We start from the raw sequence: 15,553 nt of genomic DNA, 5'->3' as shown, positions 1-15,553 counted from the left end.
CTACGCTAAGATAGACTCTGGTAGCCCGGACTAACTAGTGTTGGCTGGAAGTTTTGGCAAAGCAATCCATTCCTCCCGTTCTCACCTTACAAAATTCAGACTTTTATTTACTGGTGCATGGCTACTCCCTTGTTAAGAAAATCTGCTTGATGTACAGCGATACAGTGTGCAAGCATCCAGCTCGGTTGTGGAGCTCTGCCACACAGTATTAGTGAAGTCAGAAGGTTTTCAAGACAGAAAGAAATATTTGTTTGAACAGTAAAAACTTTCTCTGCCTGATTGTGTAGGACAAAAGGACAAACAAATGTCATGGGCATTATTTCAGCTAATTTGTTTTGACGCAGGGTGGCTAATGTCCTTAGTCTGACAAGCTCCATGAAAACTCTTTCCTGCTTGGCTGGGAGTCTAAAGAAGTACGTAACATGAGGTGGAAAGCAGAAGGCAGGAGAGCCACAGGAGCCTAAAGAGCAGTTCCCAGGCAAGAGGAGATAATGGCAGCAAGAGTCACCCACTGATCCTTTGCATGGCAGGAGGGAGAATGCTCAGGAGGGTTCTGGGATGACCTGGCAAGGTGCCTCCAGTTTCCTCCACAGTCAGGGACTTGTTGGGTTATCCTAGTCTACAAGTTCTGCTTGAATAGCTTTGTGTAGATCAGGAGCTGGCATCCAGTTTCGATTCGCTTACTCGTGTGGGTTGGGATACAAACAGAAGGTCTTCAGGTGTACATTTCTGTGCACAGACAAGGGTCTAGAACCTTCTTCCCAGGCCGTAATAAGTCCTGTCCTTTTCCCCTTCTGCTGGAACTGGTAGAAGGTTCAAGGAAGCATGGCTTTCCACAGTTCAGCTCTCTCCCTTTGGGTTATGGGGGACCTCTGCATAGCTGTAGTGAAACACTGATAGTGTTGAATGAAAAAGTGACAAAGCAGGAACCAAAAATTCTTTATCATAAATCGATACACACTTATACAGTTCCTTTTCTTCTTGCTACGGACTTCATGTTCTGGTCATTTCTATTATTTACCTTTTGGCCTATATTCAAAGCAAAACAAAATATATATATGCAGTATTCTTTTTCCTTGTGTTTATAAGTGAGGATACACGTGTGACTCTTTCTACTGCTGCCTGCCCCCTCTCCAAATTCCAGAATTGTTTATACACTCATTCAAAAGTTTGTATACCCAGAGAATGATGTCCAGAGTAAAAAAATTTCTCATCAGTATAGTCCAAAAAGAATATTAATTATTTTACAACTATGATGTAAAGAAGATAATTTTGTCTGATGTCTGTGTATTTGATGTCATGTTTTCCATGTAATAGCACTGAAAAGAGAATTCAGATGTTTTACCTGATACCTTCACTTTGCAAGAAATCTAATTTTCTTCAATGATGTACTTGATGTTTTGGACTGCTCCCAAAATACTAATTCATGGAAGTGATACTTAACTAGTGTTCCAGAGACTGCATGGGACAGCTACTCTCTTCTTTTGCAGTCTATAAACAGATGTCTGTTCACAGGGAAAGCAACATGGCAATGGTAAACAAGATTTCTACAAATAATATTCTACAGTTTCTACAGATACTTCCAATTTCTCCAAGTAATACTTCTGCCTGCTGTCACACAGGCTAAGATAAGACGGTTTCTCAAAAGTCTCAGTTTAATTTGTGTAAAGACGCTTAGATCCAGTTTGTAGAACTCTCTGCTACCAAGTATTTCTGGAGAGGGGACTTTCAGAATACAAAGAATTGAGTATCTCTGGGGAAGGTCAAGATGTCCTTAACTTACTGTGTTAGGAAAAAGAATGCTAAAGGCTTCAGGGAATGCTGCCCCTTGCACTGAGCAGTAAACAAGCTGTTAGCAAATAAACTTGGGAAAGAATTCTCTTTGGATAGGAAGCTTATCCCGTTGTAGGCTTTCTCTCTCTCTCCAGTTTCGGAGAGGCCACTGCTCCAGTCTGATATGGCAATCGCTGTGTTCCTTCAAGTAGTGACTCAAAAGTTCAGTGCCTTCGTCACAGGCAAATGAGGAGGGATCTGTCTGGGTGATGTACTTCCATGAGGCAGTTTGAGTTCGGTTAAATTCGGTTGTAGGCAACTTGATCACTGTAATGCTGTACTGACTTGTGTATGCAGGACATTCAGCTTCATTTCCAGAGCTTTTGACGTCTGATGCAATAGCTGTTGTGTTCAGCCAACTTTCTAATCTCAGCAGTTTGGTTCATTTGGTCCTTTCTCTCAAGTCTGTGGACCAGTACCATTTTAAAAACACCAAAAAAATCCCCTCCACAACACTTGAAAGTTTTCTTTCTATGAGGAATGTTGTCTTATGCAATACTCATACACTGAAAACAATACAAGAAAAGCATGGTGGAGTAGCAGGGAAGGGAGACTGTAAAGTGTTTTGTGTCCTACTCTTTTACAATAGATCATGAATGAGCCTTTTCCACTTGAATACACAAATGCTGGAGGACCCAAAGCTAGATGGAAAATGTAATTCTGTTACACTGAAGTATGTGCTGGGCTTGATTCAGTGTTGCATTACCGCAGGAGCTGTGGCAGAACATTGTGGTAATAACATGAGGAGCTACAGAACCAGGACCTATATCAATTTTAATATTGTTTGCGAAGAATATTTGATTTTTTTCCCACCAATCTTTTTTTTTTTTTCCCTCCCAACAGGATCCACTCTGTGTAGCTATGAACTACAGCCATCAGAATACACTACAGATCCAAGGGCTGCCAAGTTATGTCCTAAATACCCTGTTCCAGAGAGGTAATATTAACATCTTGTCTGATTGGGGATGAAGGGAGAAGAGACTTGTTTTGTTTGTGAAAATACCGTAGAAAATACTCAGCATAGATTTCTTCTGTCTTGCAGTTGGATGTTTTATTGTATTACTGTAACATGTTTTTAGAACACATTGTGAATGCAACTTGTAAAGAAAAACCTGAACTATCCACACACGCATTAATAAGATTATTGAGCTAATATCTTCAAGTTCTCTTCTGTCTTATGTAACTGATACTGTGCTGAGTATCAGCTGTTTTACTGCCTTTCACCCTACAGCCAGCTGCCTTCCAGCAGTGCAGTTCAGATACAATTTCTGAGGCCCATTGGATCTTTGAGAGGGAAAATGATATAATCTCTTATGAAAATGATATAATCTCTTGCAGTGTTCACTTCTAACACCTTAACCTCAGCCAGTCAGATTGAGCAAATTGCTTCATTTTTGATTCTTTCAGTCCCCAAATGACTAATATGAGGATGCCTAAGGAAAAAGAGGGCTATATTTTATAAACAGATTGATTTGAGTTTTATTGTTCAAAATATTTTACTGGACTGCTTTTTGTGAAGTAGAGAGAAAGGATTGTAGCTCCAGAAACTCTGCAAGCTGCGTTGGCTCCACTGGAAATGTAGAGATAAACATTACTGAAAAAAAGAAACGATCTGTTTGCTGTTTTGCACACCTTTCTGTCAGAATTCTATTCACTGAAGAAGAATCAAGTTGTGTTTCCACAAATTTTAGCTTGTCAAACATATGCAGTAGAGGGTTGTAATTTGTTATTCTTGCCCTATGGATCATCTTCTGTTACAGTTCAATAAATGTCAGTTCTAGAAACTCTGATTTTAAGTATCTATTGTCTACATGGTAAGCTATCCAGCGAATAATTTTTTTTAATATTGTATTGGCAATAAATAGCAGCTGGAATATAAACTTTTTTTTTACTTTTCCCCACAGCAAATCAATATTCCATGCAGCTAACCAGCTGTTATAGCTGTAATACAAAAACAAATGAAAATTTCAGTGCCAGCTTGCATACTGAAAAGGCTCGTCGTTCTTAATTTTTGCTAGAATTATATTGACTTTTCTCACTGTGTGTTCCCATATCATTCAATCTGAATTAATATAACTTAATAAGAAAACAGGCAGATAGAACGGCATGTCAGAACTCTAATGATACTATGTAAATTCCTTGCAAAAACTACCTAGAGTTATTTCTAGAAAGCTATTGTGCCACTGGCATATTTCCCCTTTGTTGTTTGGCATGAATAAAATGTACAACACGTTTGAATATTTTCTGAGATTGAGAAGTCTGAACTTAATGCCCAAAGGCAGAAAAAGCCTATACTGTATCTGCAAACCACTCTGGTTTTCAGATTTTTATGGTTAAATTATTGGAGAAAATCGGTGTAATTTGGAGGGGAAATGGAATCCTGTGGAAGGAGACAACTGAAAAAGCAGCAGCACACTGTAGGCTGAAGCAATCAGTCAGAACTTACCTAGCCCTCGTTTTCTCAGATTTGATCTGTCAGAGGTATGGACTATAAGGTCAATGGAATGGAGGTTGCTCAATCTGTTAGGCCCATCCCTTGATATTTGATGACATGGCTTCTTCACACCCTGCAGATGAGTCTTCTGGTCTCAAGGGACTCTGATCCACAAGCTTCAAGGCACTGTGTACAACTTTGACTTATCAGTGCAGTCCAGCAATGCAACCAGTGATTCACATTTCTTCCAGTAACTGCCTACAATCTCTCAGTCTAAGTAGATCATAACCTCACTTTTTAGTTTTGGAATAGAGAACTCCAGAGGAAAACCTATACAGCTTTTCCCTGCAGCATTTATCTCTCGGCCAGCTCTGCAGAAGTCTGTTCTGTAGAGGTTATAAAAAAAAAAAAAAAAAAAAAAAAAGTTAACAGTGGCATTCCAGCCAGGTTCCCTACACACAGGTTTCTATATATGCCTGGGTGTGGCTGTGAGACAAAACAGTTATTTTCTGAGGTCTAATATTTGAACAATTAGGTGGGTCTCTTAACTTTGTCTGCTGGCTTGAACTTCACTTGCTCTTGTTCATGATTAACCAACTTACTATTATTCTCAGAAACTTGCAATTCCATTTGAGTATGCCATCTACCAAGTAATGACCAAGAGGCCATATAAGATAGTACAGGACATAGAAATAGATCTATTACTGCATTTTTAATTAAACAAGAACCTTACCTACTTGTTGAGTCAAAACCACTGAAATAGCAACAGCTCTCAAAAGGTGGATATTCAGGAGTCCAATTTATTCAAGAAGGCTTGTAGGAACACTAACCTCATTTTTTATTAATTACAATAAAGTTAGAAAATAAATATTGCACATGAAAATAGGTAACTTAAAATGCGTAGTGAAATTACTGTAGCATGAGAGATGTTAATTAATACAAAGTGGTACACCAGAACATTTTTTCCTCTGTTAGGGTGTACTTTGGAACAGCATTTTAATCCTCTTAGTTTTACTCTTCAGAACTGGTATTTTCTTAATCAGATGCAGAAATTACAGTCCTTTGCCTACGCCCAGTTCAAAATTTGGGCGTTGTTACTGGTACTGGCAACTTTTAAATATTCCAGGCTTTCTGAAAAGTTGGATCAGTTAACAATTGAATGAAACTCGTATTTCAGTATTTCCCAACATTACTGTGTATGATGAAGAGTAGTACTCTGTGTATTCCAAAATAGGCAATGTTGTAAAAGGCTGAGAGGATACACAGGCTGCCTTTTAGATACAGCAGCCATAATATTGGTTAAATTTTTCTTTTTTCTAAACAGTTGTGAATAATACAGTATTACTTTGCTGTGCTTAACTGCGGTCTTCATCGTTAACCAAAAGTAGAGCATCAATGTGAGCACCTGCGAATGTGTTTACCTATCTAGCACAGTGAGTTTAAAACCATATAATTTACAATTGTCAGTCACTTCAAACAAAAACCTAGGATCTATTAGTTATCTAGGTATGGCAGGTGATCATAATTTCTCCTGAATTATATGCAGAGTAATTACACACACTTGGTTTTCAGAATGTTGTCTCCCACCTGTCCCCCCTTCCCCCCCCCCCCCCCCCCCCCCCCCGAGAAAAAAAAAAAAAAAAAGGATAGAAAGGATGTGGCTGAGGCAATTGGTTTACTCACTATGTGTTTAAGATAGAGATTAGAATTTCGGAGAGGCTTGGGATTAGGAAATTGTTATAGAGTACAGGAAATTATTGGTTTGTGGGTCGTTGCTAAAATGGGAAAACTGCAAAAGATTATGTGCATTGCTTCTGCAGTCCACTGAAATCTTTTAAGTAAGGAAGATTGGGGAGGATGAAATAAATTTAAAGGTTAAAAGAAAAGACTGACTTGATACAAAAGACATTTCTTTCGTTGCATCCAATTACAGGAAGGAACATGTAATTCATGGAATATGCATCTGAACTGGAATTGAGAAGAAGGATCAAAAGATGTAATAGGCCACTTTGAGATCTGACATAGTTCATGAGTCAGAAAGGCAGCTACTTATTGGGAAATACTTGGAAAACAAAATTACCCACTTTTAAAGTGAAGTTTTTTGCTCTCTTTTATCTTCCTCTGATGGACTTGATAGCATGTTGTGCTGAGCATTTGAGAAGTTTAATGCATAACATCAGTATTTTCAGGGAGGATGCTTCCAAAGCAGAAATAAGGAAACCATAAAGGCATCTTTGCATGTTTTGCAAAGGATGTGGTGCATTATTTTAACAAAGGTAATGAAGATAATCCCTGTGATTGTAATCTTCAACAGAAAAACAGGCCTAGTGTGGGGGAAGACTAAGAACAAATAATATTGGTTTTGCTTGACAACAGTTGTAAGTGCTGATGTCTTTTAGTGTAAAATGTATCCTTGCAAGAAGAGTATTGTCAGTCTGGGATTTCTTTGCTGCAAATATGGGCCAGTACTCCGTTCTAACATGAGCAAAAGGCATTGTTTCAGCTGCTGGTTCACCATGTGACACTTGAATGTGAGATGTTTAACTGGAAATAGGAACATGTGTTTTCTGAGACTTGCTGTTTAAAGGTGGGAGGGTAATATGCTATTGGAATGTGCACTGCAGCTTCACAGGGTTACTTGTAAGAACATCACTTCCCATTATGATCATCCTCATTCCAGCAGCACTTGTGCATTCAACACATGGTTTCTGGTTATGATGTTATGAGGGTGGAGTGGTTGCGTCTATTCACCTTTCATTTGTGTGTTGATGTGGCATTTATATTAAGTAGGAGTAATTTTTTTTTCTGATTTTTTTTTCTTGTGTCACCAGTGCACCTATTCCATTCTTCCATCGCTGTGCTCCTGTGAACATTTCCTGCTATGCCAAGTTTGCAGAGGCCCTGATCACCTTTGTCAGTGACAGTAGTGTCTTACACAGGCTGATTAGTGGAGTTATGACCAGCAAAGAGATTATAATGGGACTTTGCTTGTTATCACTAGGTAATTGTTTTTCTCATTACTAGCTATTTACTGCAATAGGAGATTGTTAACACTCTCTAACAACAATATGAGAAAAAAAAATACCGCCATGTATTATAGTAACAAGCCCTTAAAAATGGTTCAGAATGATACGTATTTTTTGACAGCTGGATAACTTCTTCAGAAGCAATATACATGTGCATTCCTGTTTTTTCTCCTCTTCCATGGTGAGGGACAGAACACTTGGGGCAGTTGATTAGTCAACAAGAGTTTTGACATAGTTACCAAAGCATCCCCATTCTCCTCCTTTTTATTGCAATATTCACCTTTTCTTTTTATAATATTAATCTTTTGCCAACTGAAGTCCCTTTTCCAATAAAAAAGGACAGGGTGAGAAGTGCACAATAAAGTACTTCTCTAAAATGTAGATTTTTTAGTTTGTTTCACTTAATTGTACAGGCTTACTAGAACGTTCAGAAGGAAAATGCGAAAGTTAGGTGCCTATTTGTTGTATTGTATGTTACTTCCTCCTTCCCCTCCCCTTTCCCCAAAGTTTAAAAACAAACAAACAAAACACTTCATGCCTTTGAAAATCGCAGCATTGTTGAGCTGGAAATTCCCAGCTGTACAGAGGTGCTGAATGGTTTTTGCGATAGCAAAATGCTCATTTCTGGCCTATGGAGTGACACATTTCACCAGACGAAAGTACTGTAGTGAAGTGTTGTAAATTAAAGTGAAATGCTATTCACTTGTGTAAATTACTTTCCCAATGAGTATATTTTAGTCCTACTGAGTATAAAATCTTTACACTTAATATACTAAGTATACCTAGTATAGTAAATATTAAATGGAAAGCTCCAGATACTAGCCATGTAAAAAAAGAAAAAAAAAAAAAAAAAAGAGGATATTAGTTACCACTTAAGAAATAGTAAGACCATTGAGTATCTTTTCAACTGTAACTAGAGAGCTGTTTATTCTTCTAATCTTCTACCCTGACAGCTGCATTAGTCTGATAGTAATGGTAAAATGACTATTCAAAAGCTGAAACCTAGTGGATGAATTAGCAGTGTTACTGTTGAGTTAGAGTCAGAAGTTAATAGAAGGTTTTATATACATTTAATTTTAACTTAAACAGTAGGGTAGGTTTTGTGATTCACAAAGCCTGGTTCAAGCAGCTTTCATGTGGAAGTGTTAACTACCGTACACAAATAAGTATGTGCAAAAATATGTGCATGCACTTATATAAACCACTCACTAAACAGTAGTTGGCTGACACTGAAGAGGTCTTTTTAACATGTAGTTCCTGAATGGCAGTGGAACTATTGAACAGAGCTTGTTAAAAAAAACTCATTTTGAATGCTGAAAATAAAGCACAAAGCTCTGTTCCTTGAGAGGTGTGCTCATGTTAGTAGCCTCAGAGTACTATCATGTCTTGCTGTCTGTTTTGTCATTGTCTAAATACATCTCTGTCTGTATGTACACATTATGTTTTGTATGTAATGTACCATGTAAATGTACTTATGCTCTCTTTGTTTTAATCAGCAGCACCAAAGCAGATGTAGATGTGCCTAATTTCCTTAACTATCTGTGCAGTGAGTTTGTAAGCCACAGAAAATAAATCTCTATCTAAAAATTCTGTTGGAAGACAGTTACGTAGTGCAGTGTGAGAACTGGAAAGGCTATTCCTACTTGAAATAATTGTTCTGCTTATTTTATTTGTCTTTTTTTGTCTTTTTTTTCCAGTGTTGTCCATGATTTTGATGGTCATAATCAGGTACATTTCAAGAGTACTTGTCTGGATTTTAACAATTATTGTCATTCTGGGATCACTTGGTAAGTCATGTTTATCTCCTAGTTTTTGAGTGGCCAGTTCTCATATTTATCCTCCATGTCCACAGGTCAGCTAAATCCTATACAAATCTTGGGACCGTGCCTGTTATTTCTGCTTTCCTTTGAGCCCCTTGCAAGATAGGTGTTTCTAATTGCAGTCCTCTCTCAGATAGCATGCTGCTCCACAGGGATTTGCTGCACTTCCTACTTGGCAGGCAAGCTTCCTGTCAGCCTATCTCATACAGCCCTAACCATTGTCTTCTTCTTAACCTACCTCCAAGCACGTCAGCAAAGCAGCTGGTCTGGATGTGTTAATGGCTTACCAACCCATGGGGAGTACTGAAGCATGCAGGAATCAAAGGACAGCTATTGGTTATGTGGCCTTAGGACATAGATGTGTCCATATAAACCTGACATCTTCACCAGCCCTTTCAGTCATATTAGCAGCTCTGTAGGCATATCTAAAATCTGTTTTGAGGAGAGGATGCAAAGATGCTTGTCTGTCACTTCTAATCAAATCCTCGTGCTTCCATGTGACCCAGGAAGTCCTGCATGACCTAGGTCGTGTTTGAAGTGCAACCAGCCATAACATCTTGGGCGTAACCAAAGATTGTCTTATTCAAAATGATTTAGTTTTCATGAAGGTATCCTTACTTGATTGCATTAACTTCACATTTATAAAACTATTATCCTATTTTTGATACTCAGTAACAAAGCCACAAGTAATTAGAAGTAATTCAAAGTATCATTTCAAAATGATCAGAAGTTAGAAAGAGAGCATCAACAGTTTTGGCTTCTGACTGGTTGCTTGTTAGGCAAGTGTCCTGTTACCTATTTGTGACTATGAAAAATACAGCAACCTCCTCTTCCCATTTAAAAACAGGAAGACAAAGCATCATAATTTCATACACTACACCGTGATTCTGGAAGCATGAACAGTTCATTTTAAGCACTGTGGCAAATTATACAAACAAGCTGTATTGGGTTTACATGGCAAGGGTTTGGTAGCAGGGGCAGATGAATGTATGGAAGGAACAAGAAAAAAATAATTAAATTAGGAAATACTTGCAGTGTAATAATTGCAATTCATAACTGCAATGGATTGAAAAAAAATTGCAGGCCATCACTTTGTTTTTCTGTTACTGCTCCTGGGATCTGTGACCACAGAAAAAGGAAAAAACATTTTTTTTCATTTATATTTGTTTTAGAGGCTGAGCAACCATGCTGAATGAAGGAACTGAATGATTTATTGCCATCTGTTACTATGTTCTAAAAAAAATATCACATCCATTACACAAACTGAATAAGAACATGTCATCTCTGAAATACACTGCTTATTCTGTGTTCACTGTTTGTTAAAGAGATGCCAAAAGAACATCCTCCATTTAAGACCTGAATGGAGTACCTTCAGCAAAAACTTGTGATCTCTAGATAAGCTTCTGCAAGTGATTCACAAAGAGCAAAAGAACAGAGAAGGATATGCAAATGAGAAAAAAAATGTGTTCAGATGAGAGGTTAACTCCCTGAGGGGCTGGTTTCCTGTATTTAAGAAAATTTCTACCTTGGAAACTCAGAGTATGAGATTGAAGTTCTGGCCATAAGACTAGGTTTTCATAATTGGTTAGAAGAAAGTACCTCACACTATATTGGCCTCCTGGACCTTACGATGATGTTTTTCCAGTGCCTGAAGGACATTGTCTTGATGCAAGCGTAGCTGCGTGTCATTAACCCAAGGTGCTGTTGTCAGAGTCAAGGCTGTCCCTTCTTTTCCTTATAGATCTTCTCAGGGATTATAGACTCCTCTTCTTCCTCTTGCTATTTTGCATCCTTATCCAAAGATACCTCGTTTCCCTCTCCTAGATTTTTACATACATCCTACAATATAATTTCTCTGTTTTTCTCTTTATTACTCTTTCTTTCCTTTCTTCTTCTTTTTGTTCTTCTGTTACCTGGCTAATGGGCAATCTTCACTGCTAGGGCTCCCCATGAACTAGTCTTCTCGCACACTTTACCCTAAACCACAAAGAGCTGCAAGTCTTTTAAGTAGGCTTATTGGGGTGAGACTGTGGAAAGAGTGTATCCAATTGAGAAGAGGTCAACAGAGGAGAATTGAGCACTTCTCCATCCTTTGAAGTTCCCGTTGGGTTGTCTGTCAGTTCCCGGGAGTCTTCTATTCCAGACCAGACTTAAGAAACTAAAGACTTTTGGTCTTTAGGTACTACGCAGTATGATTGTGTCACGTAGAAGAAGCATTTTTCATTTGTCTTTTTTTTTCCCCTCTAAAACATAGGTGGTACAGGAGTCCTGTGGTGGCTCTATGCTAAGCAACGAATATCTGCCAGTGATGTTGAGACTCAAATAGCCAAAGAAAATCTTCAGGCTCTCCTGATCTATGCCATTTCAGCTACAGTCTTCACAGTATGTTTTGCTAATGACCATACAATTTTTTTGTTCTACATTTCTGTTTGTCTCTCTTTTTTTTTTTTATTCAGGTGGAAGGTTTATATTACACAAGTTTTAAAGAGTTTATTTCCATTACAAGCTCTGTTGGTGATATATATATATGCATACATTTTTACCTTCCTAGCATTGCTCTGTAATATCTGTCTGTGTGTCAGGAGAGAGTTCCTGACCCTGCACCTTTTCTCCTCTCCTCTATTCTAAAACCTCTACAGGGACCTCCCATAAATAGCTGGAATATGAAACTCCCAGTTTCACTGATGATATTTTTGTTAGATCCCCAGTTCAGAGGTACTCTGTCATTTCAGTTTATTTAAAAGTCCTTAGACCATTTACACTTCTGAAATCAGTTGTTCCCAAACTTCTTGCACTTACACATGGGTTGTTGTGAACTGAAATGCTAATGACTACTGAACTATCTTATGTTCTTTTGGCCTCGCTGTTTGTTTCAGAGACAATGACCTTGTAACTAAAAGTTGTCAATGTTTGACTAACTTACATGGCAAGTACACCATGCAATGTCTAGAGAGAAATGTTAAATTGTATTCTTTAAGTTTTGCAGTCTGCTGATTTTGGTGGTTTGTACAACATAATTAAGGATGGAATCTGGCCTACTCTCATAAGTCTGAGGCTGATGATGATTCCAAGTAAATAAGTGTGAGATTAAATTTCCCCAAAAGTGTAATTTGGAAAATACTTTCTCACTAGAATAAGCTGTTAGAGGTTTTACATTTTGATCTTGTGATCTTACAAGTAGAGAATGTGTTAATTTTCTGAGTTTGATTATCCTAGCTGTGCAAAATAATAGCTTGCTTATTTTTTAATTCTCTAATATGAGATTTGGAAACTTCTCCCTCTAGGTTATATTGTTCTTGATAATGCTAATTATGCGCAAACGAGTAGCTCTCACCATTGCCTTGTTCCATGTGGCCGGCAAGGTCTTCATTCACTTGCCGCTGCTAGTCTTCCAACCATTTTGGACATTCTTTGTGCTTATCCTCTTCTGGACATACTGGATCACAGTCCTGCTTTTCCTTGGTACTACAGGTAAGCAGCTCACAGGCTTAACTTAAATAAGATACTGTACTGTATTTTAGCCTGTTTTCACACACATGAAGAGATAGTAATGAAAGGGCCATTGCATGCATGTTCTGTCTCCCAAAACATAGATACACTGATAGTAGCTTCTGTTCTTCATAACTTAGGAATCCAGTATTTTCTAGATTATTAGTGAAATGTTCTTTGATTTTTGTGCTCTTCATATGCCATATTCTGAGAGCAGCAAGTGTACTCTGAATTCCTTCCTTTTATGAAGAGCATAAGTGAGAGCTTTGCTTGTGTTCTGTGTCTGACAAGAGCTTCTAGAATTATTCTTACAGCTCCAAATCTTAGTTACTTCAATAGAGAAACTTAGCAACTGCTTTTTAAAATGGGAGATCTGTGTGTTATTTTGCAACAAGTTGTGCACAATAGAAACCATCATTCATCACTAGAACCTTAGAATTTTGAAAATTACTGCTAATCCAAATGCAGCAGTGTTTCTGGTCACAGAGCTATTTCCACATAATACAAATCAAATATTTTGGATTTTGTCATCTGAAATTTTAGCAAGGGACAGAGGTAATAGAATCTTGTTCTTATTACTCTTGAAATTTTTAGTTTTCATTACATGATGTTCTGTGTGCCTAATGAATGGCAAGTTAGAGAAAATGTTTGCCTCCAAAGTCCCAGTCCCATGCTTCACTCTGCAAAGGAATTAAATCTGTAGGAGAATTTAGACTGATACTTATGTTTAGCTGACAGAATTCTTTGGTAGACCTTGATTCTGCAAAGACTAGTGTATCCTTTTAGCTTCGTATGCACTCAGTTTATTCACTGATGTCAGCTGAAAAAAATCTTTGTGCAAGTAGAACCAGATCTTTTCAGTCCAAAGCAGAAGAATTGACAAGTGCACGTTATTTGTGTACAAAAAAAACCTACATTTTTTGAAGAGCTTGTTCTCTAAAATTGAGATTTCAATAGTTCAATTTATTTACAGGAAAATACATTTTTTATATACACATGATAGCACAGCTAAGAATGTAGAGGAGGTATTGACAATGAGAGGTGAAAACACTGGTTTTCAAGGTAAATATCTTATACACATGATATTACTAAGCATTTTTCTGCATCTCATCAGCAGTTTACATAACTGTTGCTTAAGATAAACGTTATCAGTGTGGGCTAGTATGTTGAAATAGGGCATTGCCTAGGATGGTTTTGACATGGACTGTAAATCATCATACATCACACTATTCAGATTCCATGGATTTTTTTTGAATGCACACATTTAGAATCTCTAATGCTGTTCCTCATCACTGTAAATACCTTTAAAGATATAAATATTCTTGAAATGCATGCAAAAATACCTGCTACAATGGAAACAAAAGCGATTGTTAATGTTGACATCTAGATCTAAGGAGCTATGATTCTCACTGTGTAAATTATACCAAGACAGCAACAGACAAGTCAAGAACGACTAAAACAAAATTCCTTTTAGTATGTTTAATTATAGGGGTTCTTGCTACTTTGTAACGGTGGTTAGTCTTGGAAACTTTCACCATGTGGCTGCGCAATATTGGGTATGCTCAGAATTCTTTAGTGCTTTTTTTTTTTTCAAATGCCATTATACTCATTGTCTCAGAAGGTATGTTTTTCTTATGAACCATCTTCCTAAACTTGATAATTAGTAGTGTTAAAAGAAGCTAGAGCTGTTCTTCTTTAAATGGTTATGAACTGCTAACACCATATACTTTCTTCTTTCACAGTTGGTGTAATTGTTGTAATCCTTTTTTGACCTCATTAATTTCTAGGTAATCCTGTCCCAAATGAAGAAGGATTTGTTGAATTTCGGATGGTAGGCCCTCTGAAATACATGTGGTGGTACCATGTAGTGGGACTGATCTGGATCAGTGAGTTTATCTTAGCCTGTCAGCAGATGACAGTAGCTGGAGCTGTTGTGACATACTATTTCACAAGGTAAGAATAACTTATCTTTATTGTGAACAGCCTACGAATGGAATTAGCAGAAATAATGAGGGATAGAGTTTTTGGGAAGAATACTTCTTGCCGGAAAGCTGAAGAGTAGGTGGATTGTATTAACTCGTCTTAAATCATGTGAAGTCCTAAAATAATCTGCTTTGCTGGTTATGGATGGCATTCTTAGTATTTAAGACTTGAAGTCGTGTTTGCCTTGTAAGCTATGTACATTGTAAAAACATGAACGCTTGTTTACAAAAAAGAATGCACCTGTAAGACCAACTTTAATGTTAATAATCAATGCTGATAAACTCGTCAGAGATCAAAAAATTACTGACAGCAATTCATTGTTGTTATTGTAATTTTAAAAAATGCTCTTTAAATTAATCTTCATTAATCATTCTTGCATAAGATTGCTCAAGGTCTTAGTAGATTCATCACTATATATAGGTCCTCACAAAATCGTGTACAAGTACAAAAATAATACAAAATATGTGTGCATTGAAACTCCCTATTTCATTACTCTATTTGTATCGCAGTTGTGTATGAGAGCGTACTTTACCTTGGCTATTGTGCATGTATCTGCTAGCTGTTCAGGAAGGCAGTACTATTACTTGAACAATGCTTTTAACAAATTTCAGGCACAAGCATTTATTTTTACAGAGTTAAGAGACTTATTTCAGAATCACAGACTTGTCCAGATAAATAAGTCCCTGCTTTAGGGCCTTGTCTCTAGCATTTGCAGACTTCTCTGAAATTAAGACTGCACAAAATTTGCCTTAAATAAGTGAAAAATAAGTTCTTGCTTTACCTATTTAAGACCTATTAAAAAAAAGAAAAAAAAAAAAGGCAATTGAATGCACCTTCAGCAAGTTTGCCAATGACACTGAGCTGTGTGGTGCAGTCAACACACTGGAGGGAAGGGATGCCATCCAGAGGGACCTGGAAAGGCGTGAGAGGTGGGCCTGTGTGAACCTCATAAGGATCAACAAGGCCAA

The 15,553-nt window shown here is 37.5% G+C and overlaps 1 protein-coding gene across 3 annotated transcripts in view; it reads left to right on the top strand.

Moving 5' to 3' along the window:
- Positions 1–15,553, top strand: part of SLC44A1 (solute carrier family 44 member 1) — a 65,741-nt gene that overhangs the window by 35,413 nt on the left and 14,775 nt on the right. For all 3 annotated transcript variants that reach the window (XM_040541062.1, XM_040541060.1, XM_040541061.1), the window contains exons 5-10: positions 2,677–2,770; positions 7,099–7,268; positions 8,991–9,080; positions 11,368–11,495; positions 12,398–12,584; positions 14,390–14,555. In XM_040541062.1, the coding sequence (XP_040396996.1) occupies positions 2,677–2,770; positions 7,099–7,268; positions 8,991–9,080; positions 11,368–11,495; positions 12,398–12,584; positions 14,390–14,555 (835 nt within the window). The remainder of the gene's footprint in view (positions 1–2,676; positions 2,771–7,098; positions 7,269–8,990; positions 9,081–11,367; positions 11,496–12,397; positions 12,585–14,389; positions 14,556–15,553) is intronic.

The sequence above is a fragment of the Cygnus olor genome, chromosome Z (genome assembly GCF_009769625.2).
Source record: "Cygnus olor isolate bCygOlo1 chromosome Z, bCygOlo1.pri.v2, whole genome shotgun sequence".
Classification (NCBI taxonomy): Eukaryota; Metazoa; Chordata; class Aves; order Anseriformes; family Anatidae; genus Cygnus; species Cygnus olor.
Note: the sequence above shows the minus strand (reverse complement) of the source record. Positions and strands in the feature narration are given on the sequence as shown.